This window comes from Montipora foliosa, chromosome 10 (genome assembly GCF_036669935.1).
Source record: "Montipora foliosa isolate CH-2021 chromosome 10, ASM3666993v2, whole genome shotgun sequence".
NCBI lineage: Eukaryota > Metazoa > Cnidaria > Anthozoa > Scleractinia > Acroporidae > Montipora > Montipora foliosa.
In genome coordinates, this window is record NC_090878.1 from 25412613 (window position 1) to 25429277 (window position 16665).

The 16665-nt window shown below is 40.1% G+C and overlaps 2 protein-coding genes across 3 annotated transcripts in view; one reads left to right on the forward strand and one right to left on the reverse strand.

The window, feature by feature from the left end:
• The window catches only part of LOC137974326 (sodium-coupled neutral amino acid transporter 9 homolog), a 42020-nt gene extending 41515 nt beyond the window's left edge, over nt 1-505 (forward strand). For both annotated transcript variants that reach the window (XM_068821246.1, XM_068821245.1), the window contains exon 14: nt 1-505. This exon is cut by the window's left edge and continues 383 nt beyond it. The gene's annotated coding sequence lies outside the window, so the exon portion shown is untranslated.
• Nucleotides 506-648: 143 nt separating this feature from the next.
• Nucleotides 649-16494, reverse strand: LOC137974327 (tubulin beta-4 chain-like). The gene is made up of 7 exons (XM_068821249.1): nt 16377-16494; nt 15880-15971; nt 10700-10808; nt 8791-8901; nt 7865-8322; nt 6128-6622; nt 649-5357 (listed from the first exon to the last, which is right to left on the reverse strand). The coding sequence occupies exons 2-7, from the start codon at nt 15934-15936 to the stop codon at nt 5229-5231; spliced, it is 1359 nt and encodes a 452-aa protein (XP_068677350.1). The 5' UTR covers nt 15937-15971; nt 16377-16494; the 3' UTR covers nt 649-5228.
• Between the last annotated feature and the right edge of the window lie 171 nt (nt 16495-16665).

Sequence of the window (16665 nt, forward strand, 5' to 3'; positions counted from 1 at the left end):
GCATCCCGTGAAGTAGAGAGGTTGTTCGCAGGCTTGATGGTGAGTGGACTGTCGCGATGTGGATGTCGACAAGAGATGTGGATAACGACACGGTATTGCTAACGGGTATTCAACAAGAATAGAGAAGCGGTGTGTCCACTAGATCTCAGACCACACTGACGTTCGGTCATTGTGCTTAATTTCGATCTTTCCAGCAAACCATCGTGGGATCCTGACAGGCGCTAAACCATATGAAACGAATAACTGGTATTTCTCCTTTATTTCGACCAGGTTTCTGTAAGAAACATTTCCTTCATGTTCTTTCATTGTCTAATTTATGCATATGTGACATAAATAGAGAAATTCTGCATTGATTGGCCCAGAGACACTATATACTTGGCGGAAAAGCTGTTACACAGCCTGAGAAAACGATAGCTCTCAGGCGATGCAGCTTACCTTATTTGTCACTAAAACCGTTGAAATAATAAATCCTAATAAACAAGGGTAATAAATGAAGGAAAGAATATTTCTGTATAAAAGAATTGGAATTAATTATAAATTTGGGTTTTTAATAAGTAGGATATAAATTTTGGTTTTTAATTTTTATGTGAAAATGATGAAATCTTCACATTTTTGTATTTTGTAATTAAAATAGGGCTATTTGAGTAAATTTGGGCATAAAAATGATCTTTGATGATTAGAGATAGCAACTACACGTAATTATGCGCAACGGGTTTTATGATGCATTTTTCACGGTGCATTTATCCCCGCTTTCCCGCTCAATCGTCTGCCCATCCCTAGACGCAGTATCATTCTCCTTGCTTATTCAAGTGGTAGTACTCCATTCTGACCACATTTTGTTCAGTCTGTTCCATCTTTTTCAAGCAACCTCAGATTGTGCCTACTGTCGGGTAGTGCCTGCATGATGTCCCTACCAGGCAAGAACCATGGTTGTCCTTTACAGCCCCATCTACGCGGTTATTACGAGGTTCATTTTTGAGAAGGTTTAAGGGTAACGGTGCATTTTTTAACTCTAGATGAGTTTTCCTTCATGGATCTAGAATCCAATATCTCCTGGCCTTATTCTTAAAGTCCGTATGACGCTTATCTTTTCTCCGTTATTTACTTCGCGTTAAAATATCTATGGTGTCTGAAGTTTAGTACTTATATAATTTTTCTCTCATAGTGTATCCACGCGTCTTAGATGGCCTTTGATTTATACATAAAAGAATTTGGCCGAGCTAGATGGGTACTGGTAACTAATGACGTCAAAGAAGTCAAGAATGTAATTTCATTCTGAATGGACCTCTTTAGCTTGTACCTTTTGTTTTCCCATTTCAGACCACGTGATGTTCCCAAGGGAATTTTCCTTTTGTTTTTTCGTAAGTATGCATACATATGCACGTGCATAAGACGACATTTGAATGAAACTGTTCCCTAGAGTAACATCACGTGGTCTGAAATGGGAAAACAAAATGTACAAGCTAAAGAGGTGCATTGTCAGAACATTCACTAGCAGCTCTAGATTTTCAACGAGACTTCTTGCACTTTTGCACATTTCTTTGTGAAGAGATGCGAACAAGTTACTTTTTTGAGGCCATTAGTTTCCCGGACCCAACTGGCTCGGCCAAAATTTTTTCCTGTAAATCAAATGTCCGCTAAAATGCGTGGATGCAATCTGAGGGAAAAAAATTGAATTTTTACACTCCAAACTCTATAGATATTTAAACGATAAGTTAAAAAACGGCTAAAAAATAAGCGTCGTAATATAGGGACGTGTAAGTTGACCATCTCGTAAGTTAGATGCAAACCATTGCTAAAGAGAAAATGAACGTCGCAGTTTCCAGATCCATTTCAACTCCCGCTTCAGGTCTTGGTACTTCTCAATTTTCTCTTCTCTTTGTTCTAAACTCTGGTGTCAAATGGACAGGCAACATCAATAACCACACACTCCTGGTCTATCTTATGAAATACCAAAAACTCAGGCTTGTTGTGTTCAATGTCACTGTCGGTGTGCATTTTGAAGTCCCACAACAGCTTGCTCGTGGGTCGTTGGTCGTGGGTAGTGGGTAATTGGTCTTGGGTCGTGGGTCCCTAACCCTAACCCTAACCCTTTTTTTATCAACGACTGGAAATTCTCGAAACAGACAATACCTAAGACCTAAGACAAATTTGGACCGAGCACTGAGGGAGCTAATATATATCTTTTTTTATTTTCAAACAAACAATTTAGCCTCACCCGTGGGCTAGCCTTAGCATGTCGAGCGTTTGTAACATAAGCCACATTGCAGCGGAGAGTGAGTTTTGAGGCATTTATTTTATTTACCAGCTTTCTTTAGCATCGTTAGAAAAAATAGGTACAAGGACAAACAAAATAAACAGGAAGCAAGACGACTAGTCCAATGCGAGGCACAAATACATGACTCATTTAAAAATGTTTAGTTAAAGCAGCCTCTTGAAAAGAGAGGGCTATGTTTCACAGTTCAATTTAGAGGCCCACCTTCAACTGACAGGCTTTTCGACCGTTTGTTTTTGTTATGGAAATTCGTATTGGTTATCGTAGAGATCTGACCAGATGAATTTCAGCTTTGGCAGATTGTTCCACGGCACTCAATGCCTGTAGAGTGAACGTGGGCTTTTAAATATGAAGTATTTAGAGTGGGAGTTCTGCAGCCATCTTTCTTTGAAATTTGTTTGGATTCAGACAGAGAAGGTCTTTGTGAGCCAAAAAGCCAAATCAAATGGCATTGAAGTCAGTGGCATTGTGAATACTGGGGAGAGATTTAGACTGGCGTTCACAGCAGACTGCAAACGTCGAGCCAAAATTTGCGTTTTGCTAAAAGTCAAAGAAACTTCAAGTTCGACTTTGGCTTTTTGTTTGGCTGTCATCTGCAGTTATCAACTAGTTCTATCCTGTTCCAGGTTCCCAGATAGTCGGGAAAACCTGGGCCCCGCCTTGCCTCATTTTCAGTTTCCATACGTTTTTCCCGCGCGTTTTCTGACTATTTGGGATCCTGGAACAGGCTAAGCGAATTCTCAAAATAGAGATAGACAAATTAAAATAACCGTATTTAATCGAGGGACTTAAACGGCTTTCAAAAGCGAGAACAATGTCGCAATCGATGTTGAATTGACCGTGACAGTGCACAATCTTTTGTTTTCGCTTCGGATGGTTGTGTATAATTTAATCGAAATATTTGAGTGGCTATCTTCTCGAAAAAAGGCGTGTCTTGTGCACCGTCAAGGCCAAAAATACAGACAAAGTCATGAAACAAAAAGACTTGTCGAGTTTCATATCAATCTCCATGAAATGAAATAACATAATTTTTATCATGCTCGAAGCAAGCAAGATAAGCAGGAGCTTCATTTTCACTGAAAGGCCAGATCATTATAAGCCCATAACTCATTAACAGAAAATGGCAATATTTGAATTATTTACAATGTGAAGGCAAGCTTTTAATCGAGGAGGTAAAAGCTTAAAAATTTATGAATAAATACAAACTTAATAAATATATGATAAAACGTTTTCTATACTTTCCAAATCTGGCCCCAAAGAACTTTTTAAAGACTCCAAACTAGGTGAACTAGACTAAATCAAATATATTTTTTATATATTGTAACATTCTTGATTGAGTGTCGATAGCAACTTTACTTTTGCATTGCCACATTTGGTGATCGGATCATTTTTAATAGGGGGACCGGTACGTCAACGACATCGCCACAAAGCAAGAATGTTATTAGTCAAAATAAGGGAAAAATGATCGTGTTGCCCTGCAGCACGCATTTGAGTACATTTCTTTGCTGTGGTCCACAAAATAACATCGTGAAATCAACACGACAAACGCGAGCATACATCAACGAACTATTTATTTTTTACCTTTTCCTTAAAATCTCCCGTACCAATCCAGTTACAGGATACTTGGCCCGTTTTGTCCAACTTGAAAACTGAGAAAGTATGTGAAATAATCGCGAAATACTTACCCAGATGATCTGCTGACGTATTCGGAGGACTGGGAAGAAAAATTTTAACGCCGTATCCCACAACCGCGCTCGGCCTTAGGTGTTGTTTCCAAACTCCCTGCAGTATTTCCATTGCCAAACCTCAACAGATCATTCCATGTCTACCACATTTCCTGTTACTGAATGAATATTCAAGTAAACCCGACGAGAACTAACCTCGCCTCTGCCATGTTGAATTCGAAAATAAGGGGATACGGCGTTAAGATTTTTCAACCCAGTCCTCCGGATTACGTCACCGGATCACCTGGACTATAGCGCCAAGTTAATATGAGAGACGTTTTCGTTGACGTTGCCGTTGTCCATGCGTAAATGCTCTTGTGTCTATATCACCGCTATGGCGCATGACCAAAGTAATACTGACTTTGGTTTGGGGCTAGCGACACTCAATTTTCTGAGATCAATAAAGTTATCAATAATTCATGAGTTTGTCATGTGATAGAGTTCAAATGTTACCATGAGTGGAATTTTGTGTGATTTTGTAATTTAGATAACGAATACGTGTTCACCTACAATATCAAACATTTATCTCATAGCTCAAATACTGGGCTCGACAGTAAATATATAAACAAAATCTACCATTAATATTGTATCTACCCCTTCGCCTTACAAGAAAATCTTTGCTGACGTCATTGTTTACATTTAACATACGAGTTTGCTCTCAGAGGACATCATGCTATTTACAAATTGACTTCAAAGAAATTGTTACACTTAAATTTTCAGTCTTAAGACTTTTAGCTTTGATAACGAGCCAGTTATTAGCCATCAAAAACTGATAATTCTTGGGTGACAAAAGCGCCAATGAACGCCACTGCACCTTTTTTCGCCACGACCGCCATGTTTTTGTATTTAGCACCAGCAATCCCTCGTGGGGTTACCTTGAATTGGTTGCGACCCAGTCATACGCGAAGCGGTCATCAGACCCAATCTGACTGTCCATTTCTTTCCGGGACCTGTATTCTTAATGTAGAAAGTTTCAAGACTTCTTGTTATGGCCTTCCGGTACAAAATTAAAATATATATGGACTGGGTTTCATTTACTTCTTTACCAAGTAATGTAGTATACATAGTATCTTGATGAACAACCTCAGTGTTAACTCACAAAAGCTACCTACTCGCTGTTAAAAAGGTATACAGAGTCTTGCAAATGAAACATCAATATCTTCACCATTTCTACGGCATATAAGTTTCTTAGAATCCAACGCAAATAATCAAGTGGTGTTGTTTATATGTTATTCGACCCCACCACCCGCGAAATCTATGAGCTCCTCGTAATCATTTTCGTCGTAACTGACGTCATCCGGTCCTGTTTCCTCGTATTGTTGGTATTCGGCAATCAGGTCATTCATGTTGGAGTCGGCCTGAAAATATAACAAAATATGTAAATATATAGATTAAGTTGAACACGTATTGTTGCGAGTCTCATTATATGTAATTTTCCGAGGGTAAAAGATATTGTCCAGCGCTGGCAACTTCCAAAAACATTCAAATTTCTTCACTTTCTCGAGTTTAATCATTTCATGGTCAATCAACAACCTCATGTAACATAGATGCCTCTTAAAACACTAAACAAACTGGAACTCGGGTGTTTGTGTGGGGTGGGGGGAGGGGTACGAAAGCAGGGAAGAAGGGAGCTGAAAAGGATCAGTTGTACCAACGTTTTCTTCAACATCACTTAATCGGTGTACGAACTCGCAACAATAAAGCATAACTTGGACGAGCGATATACCAAAGTTGCTGCACAAGGAAGTACTTACGTTTCACAGAATATTTTTCATGGAGGCCTCGAAATTGCTTTTTCAAATCTTGTTTTTCAAACGAGCTTTTCGGATGTAAATATGGGAATCGGATTCGTTGTCATAGAAGGTCTCTTTTATTTATGAGGCAGAACTCATTTTTTACCGAATTTTTTGTACGATAGTTCCTTGGCTTGTGAGTACACTCCCCTTGTGACAAATCATGCTCTGTCGCTATTTTCGCCCTTCAGGGCCGACTGGTTTGAAATAATATCTATGATAACTGAATCATCGGAAGTTGCCCTGTCTGTTTGGATGATCTTCCAGGATTTCAAATCAGCTTCCTAACTGTTTTCAATAAGACCGCTAAAGACTTAAAAAAGGTGGAGAGTTACCTCGGTGAACTCCATAACATCCATCCCCTCAGTCGTGTACCAATGAAGAAACGCTCGTCTCCTGAACATGGCCGAAAACTGGTCTGTGAATCGTTTGAATGCCTCTTGTATGGCGGTACTGTTGTACAGAAAGGTAGCGGCGGTTTTCTGTCCTTTCGGTGGGACATTGCAAACAGCTGTCTTCATGTTGTTCGGTATCCATTCCACGAATGCGGAAGAATAGGCGTTTTGCATCTCAGAGATGGTTTCTTCGACTTCCCTCATGGCAAGTTGACCTCTAAACATGGCAGCAGCAGTGAGGTACCTTCCCTGGCGAGGATCACAAGCCACCATCATGTTTTGAGGCCCGAACATGTTGCTTGTCAGCTCGGAGATGCCGTATGACCGATAACTTTGAGATCCTCGGCTAACAAGAGGAGCGTGGGCTGGGATGAAAAAGTGAAGGCGCGGAAATGGAACCATGTTTACTGCCAGTTTTCTGAGATCTGCGTTCAGCTGTGGAAAAGTAGAAATGCTATTACGGTTGGATTCTTACTTTGGATAAGAATCTACTCTCATCACCTAATTTCTAACCAGCATTTGAAAATAACCCTAATCCTTAAACTCTTAATTTAAGTGTCACAACGACCAAAAGTTGCCATCTTAACGCCCGAACCGACAAAAGCGTAAACTTCGTTTTAAAGAAAAAGACAGTTAATTTTGAGCAGAATTTTTGACTGAATGAGCAACCAATGCCCGGGCTCATTACTGACTGTTAGGCTCCTTTATGGTCGGTGTAGTGTATTAGAACGGAAATCGGTCCGGACGGGAAACCGTGTTATTGGGTATCACATGGCGCTTGGGAGCCATGTTGCCCTTTGGAGGTTAATTAGTAGTTGTGTTTTCTCGGAATTATCCTGTAACATGTATTTAAGACAGTATTTCACAGTCGCTGGGCAAGATAATCCCTCACTGCACACAAAACCAATGGCAAATGCGAACACAATGCCTTGCTAACACTTAGGGTGCGTTCGCTTGGCCCTCTTCCGAAATAGAAATTCGTGGACTGATTATTTAAAACCTTATGCCTGCCTTTTTAAGCAACAAGGAAAATGAAGATACGTTTAAAATTACATTTTAGCAGGTGTTTGACAATTTTAAAGTCGGAATCTCCGTAAAAACGAAGAACTTCTAACTTGTATTCTACTCCATCCATAGTGCTGGGATGGCGCAGTGGTGCCTCCCACCCATTTGGCCCAGGTTCGATTCCCAGACTCGTCTTGATATGTGGGTTGAGTTTGTTGGATCTCTACTCTATGCCGATAGCTTTTTATCCGGGTACGACTCCGGTTTTCCCCTCCCCTCAAAAACCAACATTTGATTAGATTCGCGTTAATTGTTGATTTCAGTTCCCCAATTAGTGCCCCAGCGCTAGAACAACAAGACACTTAAATAAAGTTCCTTCTTTTCCTTTCCTTTCCGGAATGCGGTCAATCGAACGCACCCTTAAGTGAGTCATGGTGAACCGTTAAGTAAAAGCGCGCAAGTCCATATTTAAAATCTGCTGCCTGGATTTAATCCCAAAAATGAGTAAAAAGGACCGAGAGATGAGACAGAGAAATGATATCGTGCAACTTCTTGTTGAAAAGACAAAAACAAGAGAAACCCTAGACGAGGACAGAGTGTGAGTGTTTGATGTGTCCCGAGATGGCTACATTTACAATTATAATCCACAAACGTTAGGATCTCGATAATTACCTGTCCAGGAAATCGAAGTGAGGTTGTGACTCCAGCCATGGTAGTTGCCACTAAACGGTTCAATTCACTATAGGTGGGAGTCTTGAGTTTTAAAACGTTCGAACAGATATGATACAAAGCTTCGTTATCGATACAAATGGCGGCATCTGCAATGTCCACTAAATGGTGAAAGCTTAGAGTTGCATTATATGGCTCAGTCACGGTCTCTGATACCCTTGGCGATGGTAGCACGCAAAAACTGCTTAGCAGCCGATCCGGATACTCTTCGCGAATTTTGGACATCAGCAAAGAGCCGAGACCGGATCCTGTGCCACCTCCTAGTGAATGGGCAACTTGAAAACCTTGCACGCAATCGCAGAATTCCGCAAGTTTTCGAATGCAGTCCATTCCAGATTCTAATAGTTCCGAACCTTCCGTGTAAAAACCCTTGGCCCAGTTGTTCGCTGCACTGCTTTGTCCTGTTTTAAAAATGAGAGGAAATGATAAGTTGTATAACCCCTTATCAATGAAAGGCATTATCGGCGATCTCGGATTGTCTCCCGAATATGCCCGATTCATTTCTATACATAACGCCTTGTAGGGAACGTAATGTTCTACTGTGTTGTCAACTGTCTTTGTTGGAATTGATCAAATAAATAAATAAATAAATAAATAAATAAATAAATAAATAAATAAATAAATAAATGCAGTCAAATACAATGTTGCAAAGAAGTAGGACACTAAGCTGAAGTTGCGATTCGTTTGCAAATAAAGAAATTTAATGAAGTTGGCGTAAGATCTTGAACGAGCTTGAAGATAAACCTGTACATTTGTATCGTTAATACGGTGTGCTTGTGTGTCTTATAAAATATACCTTAATCTTTGAATTCTGATAACGTAAAGATAAGGAAACATGTAGCTCCAATTTTACATTTAGGACAACCTACCACATATGCAGTTATCTGGACTGAAAAGTGCCCCGTATTTTGAAGAACGCAGGGAGTCGATAGATCCTGGCTCCAGATCCAGACAGGCTGCTCTTGGGATGTACCTGCCATCTGGATGTGCAAAGATGACAGAGAGAGTTCAGGATTGCAAATGCACTTTTCCACGCATGGACTGCATAATTATGTAAAATATCTGTGACCTGGGAAGGATTATGTCAGTCACGCAAGCAACTAAGGCAGGAAAAAACCTAGATAGTTCCTTTAGGCGGTGACGTTCATTAAACAGCTTTCCAGCTGTCTTCATGAGATGCAGAAGGAGTGGAATGCTCTCTTTTGGAATTGGAGTGGGGAGAGGGGGAGTAATGCCAGCAACCACCCGGAAAATGGATTATTAATATTCAGTGAGACAGAACAATAGCTTGAATATACGATATTATTAAATTTTCAACCTCGGTTAGTATATTTCTCTTGTTCTTTGATTGGTTCACTCCATCTCGGTTATCAGCTAATATACCTTAGTTTGACCTTATATGGCAATTGATTGCGCTAAGCGTTGCTAAGCTAAACAATTTTTTTTCACCGGAAAGCGAAATTTCTCTCTGAATAAAGAGAAAAAACCCTTTTTGTGGAAAGTTTGGATCAATTCCGACGTTCAGAAGTACGCAAAAAGGCAAGACATGTTTTTGTGACGAGCCCGCGGCTGTCTGACCACAAGATATTACACATCGCATCTTCATCAAGTTTTTTCCTTTTCGCCCGGATTTTCTCTCTTTTTTCGCTCGTATTTCGTACTTCCAACCTTTTAGAGTTTAAGGAATTTAATAAGACAATTATTCCATTCGCGCTTGTTGGATATGAGACTGGTTATAGCCAACTCGGTGCTACGCGCCTCGTTGTCTGTTTACCATCTGATATCGAACGCGCGCTCATGGAATAATTGTTAAATAATCGACCCACAAAATGTGGGTACACACTTAATCGCGGTAAAGTTGTCACGCACAATCTAACCTTCACTTAAATAATATACAAGGGTTGATGACCAGGAGCTACATGTACTGTTAGAGGGGTCGATGCTAGACGCAGAGAAATCTCGGCTGGGGCTGAAGAACAGTGGTAATGATGATGATATAGCGCTTAAATCATTTAGTTAGTGAGTCAACATATATCCGCATCCTATCCTGCAGATGTTTACAGGGCACTACTGCGTACAAATAAATCATTGGGGAGCTTCATGAGTCACGCGACCGGAACCGGAAGTTGAAGATTTTGAAATCCAGGACAGTAATCTCACAAATTTTTAAACTAATCGTCTCTAGAAATAAAACGCACACGGCGGAAATGAACATAGTGAGCAAACTTCGCATTATAAGACATATGTTTTATATTGCGAAGTTTGTTCACTGTGTTCATTTCCGCCGTGTGCGTTTTTATTTATACTGGCTGAAAAACAAAATATCACATCTTTCCATTTGTCTTTTTCAAATTGCAAAGTTCTTGACAGCTTAAGCACAAATCCACTGGCATACAAACGTCTTGACCTTTATTTTGTATCACACAATAATAAGGACTAAACAAAAAACAAGGCAGCGTTACACGTTACTTCGAGTGAATTTGCTCCAATACGCGAAACGTGCATCTCTTCTCGACATAAGCAAAAGCATAAAGAAAAGGACTAGAAAACAGGACAACCAACGACCTCAACAGCTTTGGACCAACATTTCAAGGGGAATTAAGCACAGATTCACTTAAGTGACTTTGAAAGCGACGCCAAGTAAAATTGATTGGACTCTGTTTGCAAGAGGCTGAACCCGAAAATAGGATCTATATTTTTCTTCCTTGTTTACTAAAAAGAGATTGCTCTGGTTGTGACATGCATACAAAGGGCAACAAGTTGTCTCAGGCTACCTACCCGACGATTCATCAAAGTAAACGTTGAGCCTATCCACTTGATTTGGATCTTTGCCTGAGCAGTGTCCATCTGGTGCTATACCGTGTTCCTCGGATATTAACTCCCAAAACTGAAAAGGCAATTGATTGAAGGTATCAAAATAAACTGGAGTCTGAAAATAATAATAATAATAATAATAATAATAATAATAATAATAATGATGATGATGATGATGATGATGATGATGATGATGATGATGATGATGATGATGATGATGATGATTGATGATGATGATGATGATGATAATGATTGAAGGATATGCGAAGTGAGGTCAATACACCCAGCCAAGAAGATCTTTAAAATAGATGTTGACAAGCTTAGAGGTATCCTCACAGAAGATGCCTAATTGGAAAGCCCCTGGACCTGACTTAGTCCAAGGCTTTTGGCTGAAAAACTTAAGCAGCATGCACGCAAGGCTTGTCGATCAATTAAATGCCTGCTTGGGGCAGGCGAAGCCCATGAGAAAGGGAACAACTTTACTGTTTGTCAAAGACCCGACCTTAGGCAATGGTGCCAGTAACTTCAGATCGATCACATGCATACCCTTGATGTGGAAGCTCTTGACAGGGATGCTATCGGAAGATATGTATTGCTCCTTGCAAGAAAACGAGCTATTGCCAGAAGAACAGAAGGGAGCACGAAAACAGTCCAGAGGCAAGCACGACCTCCTATTCATAGATAAGATGATAATGCGCAATGCTCGAGCAGGAAATAAACACCTGCATATGGCATGCTACTACACTTTGGATAAAGGAATGCCTGGATCTGTTTGGCATTGCACCAAATATAAAGAGACTGCTCTCTAATAGTATGGAAGCTTGGAAGACCGATCTGTACTTTGGGTCAACTCAAATTGGGGAAGTAGACGTCAACAGCGGCATCTTTCAAGGAGATGCACTGTCCCCCTTGCTATTTGTGATTGCCCTGATCCCACTGAAACGAGTATTACAGAAAGCCAAGTACGGGTACAGTCTGAACGGTGTAAATGTGAACCACATCCCCCACGTGGATGACCTGAAATTATATGTCAAGTCAGAGAAAGGGTTAGAGTCCTTAGTGCACACTGTACGTATTTTTAGTGGGGATATTGGGATGGATTTTGGCGTCACCAAAATGCGCCAAGCTTGTGGTCAGAAAAGGGAAAGTTGTAATGACAGATGGAATCAAGCTTCCAGATGGCAGAGAAATTAAGAGTCTAGAAAAAGGAGAAAGCTACCAGTATCTCGGTGTACTATAATCGGATGTTGTACAGTGTGAAGAGATGAAGAAGAAATTAACCGAGGAATATTTTCGACGCGTAAGGAAGCTTCTGCAATCTAAGATCGACGGAGGGAATGTAATCTGTGTTATCAATGGGCCGTCTCTGTGTTACGTTATTCAGCGTGCTTCATCAATTGGACCAGAGACGAGCTAAGAGTGCTAGATAGAAGAACCAGGAAGCATCTAACCATGTATGGTGCCATTCACTCCCGAGATAGTGTGGCAAGACTATAGATACCTAGAAAGAACGGTGGACGAGGGCTAATCTCGGTGGAGGATTGTGTAGATCAAGCTGTAATTGGGCTCTCCAGTTACATTGTGCAAAGCGATGATAAACTGCTCTCAGCAGCCCGGGGAGATTCCAAGAGCCTCCAGGAAACTAGCAAAGATTTCAGGAAGAGAAGATACGAAGAACGGATGAACGAGGTAAAAGAGAAAGAGTTACACGGACAATTCTTTAGAGAGATGGAAGGAGTAGCAAGTGACAAGAGTTGGGGTTCGCTGGAGAAGTGTCACCTGAAGAAAAGTACTGCGGGACTTATTATGGCTGCACAGAGCCAGTCACTCAAAACAAATGCTATCAAGGTGAAGATAGACAAGACTCAGAAGGATCATTTGTGCAGATTATGCAAGAAAAATTACGAGACCGTAAATCACATACTAAGTGAATGTCCAAAGCTGGTCCAGACGGAATACAAGCGCCGTCATGACAACGTGGCCAAAGGTATCCATTGGGACCTTTGCAAGCACTATGGAGTTGACTGTGGAGGTAAGTGGTACGATCACTCCCTAGAACCAGTGGTGGAAAACACGAATGTAAAGAACCTGTGGGATTTCATTATCCAGTCTGACAAGATGTCACACAACAGACCCGACATTGCAGTTGTTGAGAAGACCAACAAGATATACCATATTATTGACATAGCGTTCCCGGGTGATTGCAGAACCACTCTGGAGGAGAACGAAAAAGTTAACAAATACCAGGACGTAGCAATTGAGATCAAAACCCTCTGGCACTTGAAGAAAGTTGTAATTACCCCGATTGTCATAGGGGTATTGGGGAGCTTCACAGACCAGCTGGAAAAGTATTTGGCAGATATCCACGTTGGGCTTTAGGCTCATGCGATGCAAAAGACCGTTCTCTTACGATCAGCAAGGATCCTAAGAAGAGTTCTGGAATGCTGAGGCGGCTTGTTGCTGCTTGTACCAGAACTCCCAGCAGGACATTGCTAGGATAGTTGTAAATAATAATAATGATGAATAGCAGTGTAACTTTTGTTTCAGTGACATGTTATTTAGGTTTTTATTTAGAGAACAACTTCCGTGTGACAAAACGCTAAGAGTTTCAGTTATTCGCTACTTGTATACTGTATTGTTTCCTGCTAATTGTTGACCATGGAATGTCTCTATTACGTCATGTCACGCTAGGTGCTTTAGAAAGGTGTCTTAGAAAATCGTTCAATATCAGAAAAATACATTATTGCTACAGGTAATTTACTGGAGCGCAATTAGAGAAGCACTTAGCGAATTTATCTTTAAATGTATTAGAGCTCAAAGGTGTATATTGCTTTAGATATATCTGGACTAGATATTTGCTGACCTAACGCGAATTATTTTCGGCGCGTCCCCTCTACCAAAATGCTCCAGTTTCGACAGCGGATAGACATATAGACGTATAATTCTATCATTCTGGTGTAAAATCATTGAGCATCGCTGTCGTGATGTGCTTGCTATTTCCTCGCTTTTTCTTTTAAAGATGTAAGTTGTTTTAGAAGTAAATTTCTCAAATTTAATGAGGATCTGTCAAGATCAAAGTTAGAAAGTTCTTGACAGGTGACTTTGAAGGAATCGTTAGTATGCAGGTGACCACTTTTTTTTCTGTTTGAATTAACAATGTCAAAGTAAAAGCTAACGACAACAACTTAATAAAAATATCGTCGTGGTTTTTTTTTGCCAATCGTATCTTTTGTTTAATTGGAAGAGGGTCACTCGATTGCTGCTTCAAAAACTCGCTTTGGACCAATAACTTCCTCAACCAGCGGACATGAAAACCTGCAAAAGGATCTTAAAAAACACTTGTAAAATCAGATGAGGAACCTGTCTTTTGAATGAGCAGGTGGTCAAACGTTCAAACTAGATTTTAAGCGAAGAGGCCAGATTAAATTTTTTTTCCCAGTTTATGGGAATGAACTAAATAAATTGTTATTATATGGAAGGTTCTAAGAAATATTAAACCGCTTGTTAACCGAATGAAAGACTTGCCTATGAATTTTATGTCTACAAACCTCGTCGACGGCTAATAGACCAAACTCCCCACTCGCTCTAAAAAAAAATCTTGGATTTGTTCTACTGGCACTTGCTGCCAGAGCATTGACATTTTTTCGGCTAAAATGTAGTAAATCAGTTGTTACGATTTCGTTAGCATCACAAGAATTCTTTTCAAAGTCTTGGTTTCCTTCATAGCTGTTCGAACGCTCCTTTTCCCTCTACTTTGAAGTTCGAAATAGACGATAGTGTGCATCGGGTTCTGTTTGTTGATTTTTAATCCGAGATCAGTGAGGTAGTTTTTGTATTGCCTTCAGTTTTCATTTTTCGCTCGAACCTTTGGCATTGACTTTATTGTCATAGTAAACAACTGATAAATAGCAACAGAGCTCAAGTTGTTCAATGGCGTTTGAGATCACCTTAATTAGAATAGTTCGTGTATTCTTCTTTGTTTAGCTCCTCGGGTGATCAAACGTCAAAACGTGTTTATTCAACGTTGATAAATAAATATGGATTTATTTCAGAGCTAGGAAAAAACTCTTAATTATGCGATGTCGCACGGAGGATGCATTCTTGCATTTTATGGAGGGGAAATATAAACTGATTTGACATTAGAAAATATTTGGAAAAACTCGAAGTGATCTGCACGCTAATTTAGAGATGGGATTTTGATAGACATTTTGAAATTTCTGATTAAAATCATGATTTTGGATGCGAAAGGTATGAAGCTCGAGGCTCTATATTTTGCTTAAAGTTTGCCGGTGGAAAATGACATTAAAATACGTACATAATAGTGGACGTCGTCTTTAAATAACATGACAAGGCAAGTTTCTCATCGTGAAGTTCTCATCTCCATCTAAATAGACTCACATCTTCAGTTCGAAATTTTTGTTTTTAACAACATTTTAGCATTTTTTTCAGTCTAATTTTCAGCATATCCCTTGGTGGCCTCAGAACCCTACAAGGCTATGTTATAGGGCGTCACCCTAAATTCTGTCCTTTAAACGAAGAAGTCACCGCTAGTGATTAGAGAGGTTCAGAACCAGGGCCGCAGCCAGTATGAGGCAAACCGTCATTTTTTCGTGACTCTTTAAATTAAAGCATGATTCCAGTGTAATCTTTAAAATGTACTCATCATAAACACCTAGAATACCTACGGAGAGAATTTAGCCGTGGACATTGCCTCAGTCATAACTTTTTTCTGGCTTCGGCCCTGAGAAGCACGTTTATGTGAAAAGGCAAACTGCACTAAGAAGCACAAAGACGCCGGCTGCTGTTTGTCTCTCGTAAAAAAAACCTGAAAAGTTCTTAACTCTAACTTGTCTCTGTCTCTTTTAACAAGCCTCGATTATGTGCAGATACCACGCAAAGAACTGAAATAGAATCAAACGAGTCTCTTTGATTTTTGGCAACTAACCACAATTCTGGACTGCCTTTTGACGTTTGCCGTCGTAAACGCAATCCCAAACCTCTTTATTCTCTGCAATGTTCGTATCATTGAAGAAATCATTCTTCTGCAATTTTTTTCTCCAGATATGCAAGTCCCAAGGCTTGAAGTATTAACTTCTGAGGGAGATTCCTTGGCGTGTTTTTAAAAACAACATATGCATCAATACCTTTGAACTTATCTGGTTTCCACATTGGCCGACTTGAATATGAACGATGTCCCTCATGTTAGATAATCCTCGCCTTGTTTCTCAGATTTTCCCTACGAGTAAATGCACAAAAGACAGTCTAAAATGCGCCCAATTTGAACATGATCTTCTCTCTCAGTTGGCAACACGTCGTTGACCAACTGTTCTGCTCGCTTTGCAGAGACATATCTCATTAAATATTATTACTTAACTAAGTCAGATTTGTCGCTTGTAGTGCCACTTAAGTGTTATATGATATGGATAATATAACGCTTATGAATCGCAATATTAAGCAATAGACCACTGATCTCATTCGGCGAACGATGTAAGCCTGAAATCATAGACGATGTTTTTTAACAAGTGATCGACGTGAACGAAATCTTAGACGGGACAATTGCGATAGATTTGTGTGTCGACATGCAACGATTAGAGACGTAGAATTGTTCTAAGTTTTGTCTTGAAAGGCTTCAATTCCCCACCTTGCCAATTTGCGTCCAGCTGGTTGACGTAGAAGGACATTGTCAATGCCGTTAAGTCATACACCCGATACCTTGAGAGAACACAAAAACGAAGCCATTAAGACATATTTGAAATGAGCTACATTCTACCAGTTGTTCATTTGAATAAATAATTGACAACGTCTAAGATTGCTTTCCCATGGCAGGGGTGGTTTATTCATGGTGGCCTCCGACTGGCAAAGTAACAGTTTATTAAGCTGCCAGCTTTGACTGGAGTTGTCGAGTCGCCATTGGTCACCCCAAGGTCATG

Excerpts from the sequence above, each read along its gene's own strand:
- LOC137974327 (XM_068821249.1), bottom strand. The coding sequence starts at position 15,936 with ATGAGGGACATCGTTCATATTCAAGTCGGCCAATGTGGAAACCAGATA. Across the intron at positions 6,623-7,864 it reads CACTTCGATTTCCTGGACAG|CTGAACGCAGATCTCAGAAA; the intron begins GTAATTATCGAG and ends ACTTTTCCACAG. Across the intron at positions 5,358-6,127 it reads ATGTTATGGAGTTCACCGAG|GCCGACTCCAACATGAATGA; the intron begins GTAACTCTCCAC and ends TTATATTTTCAG.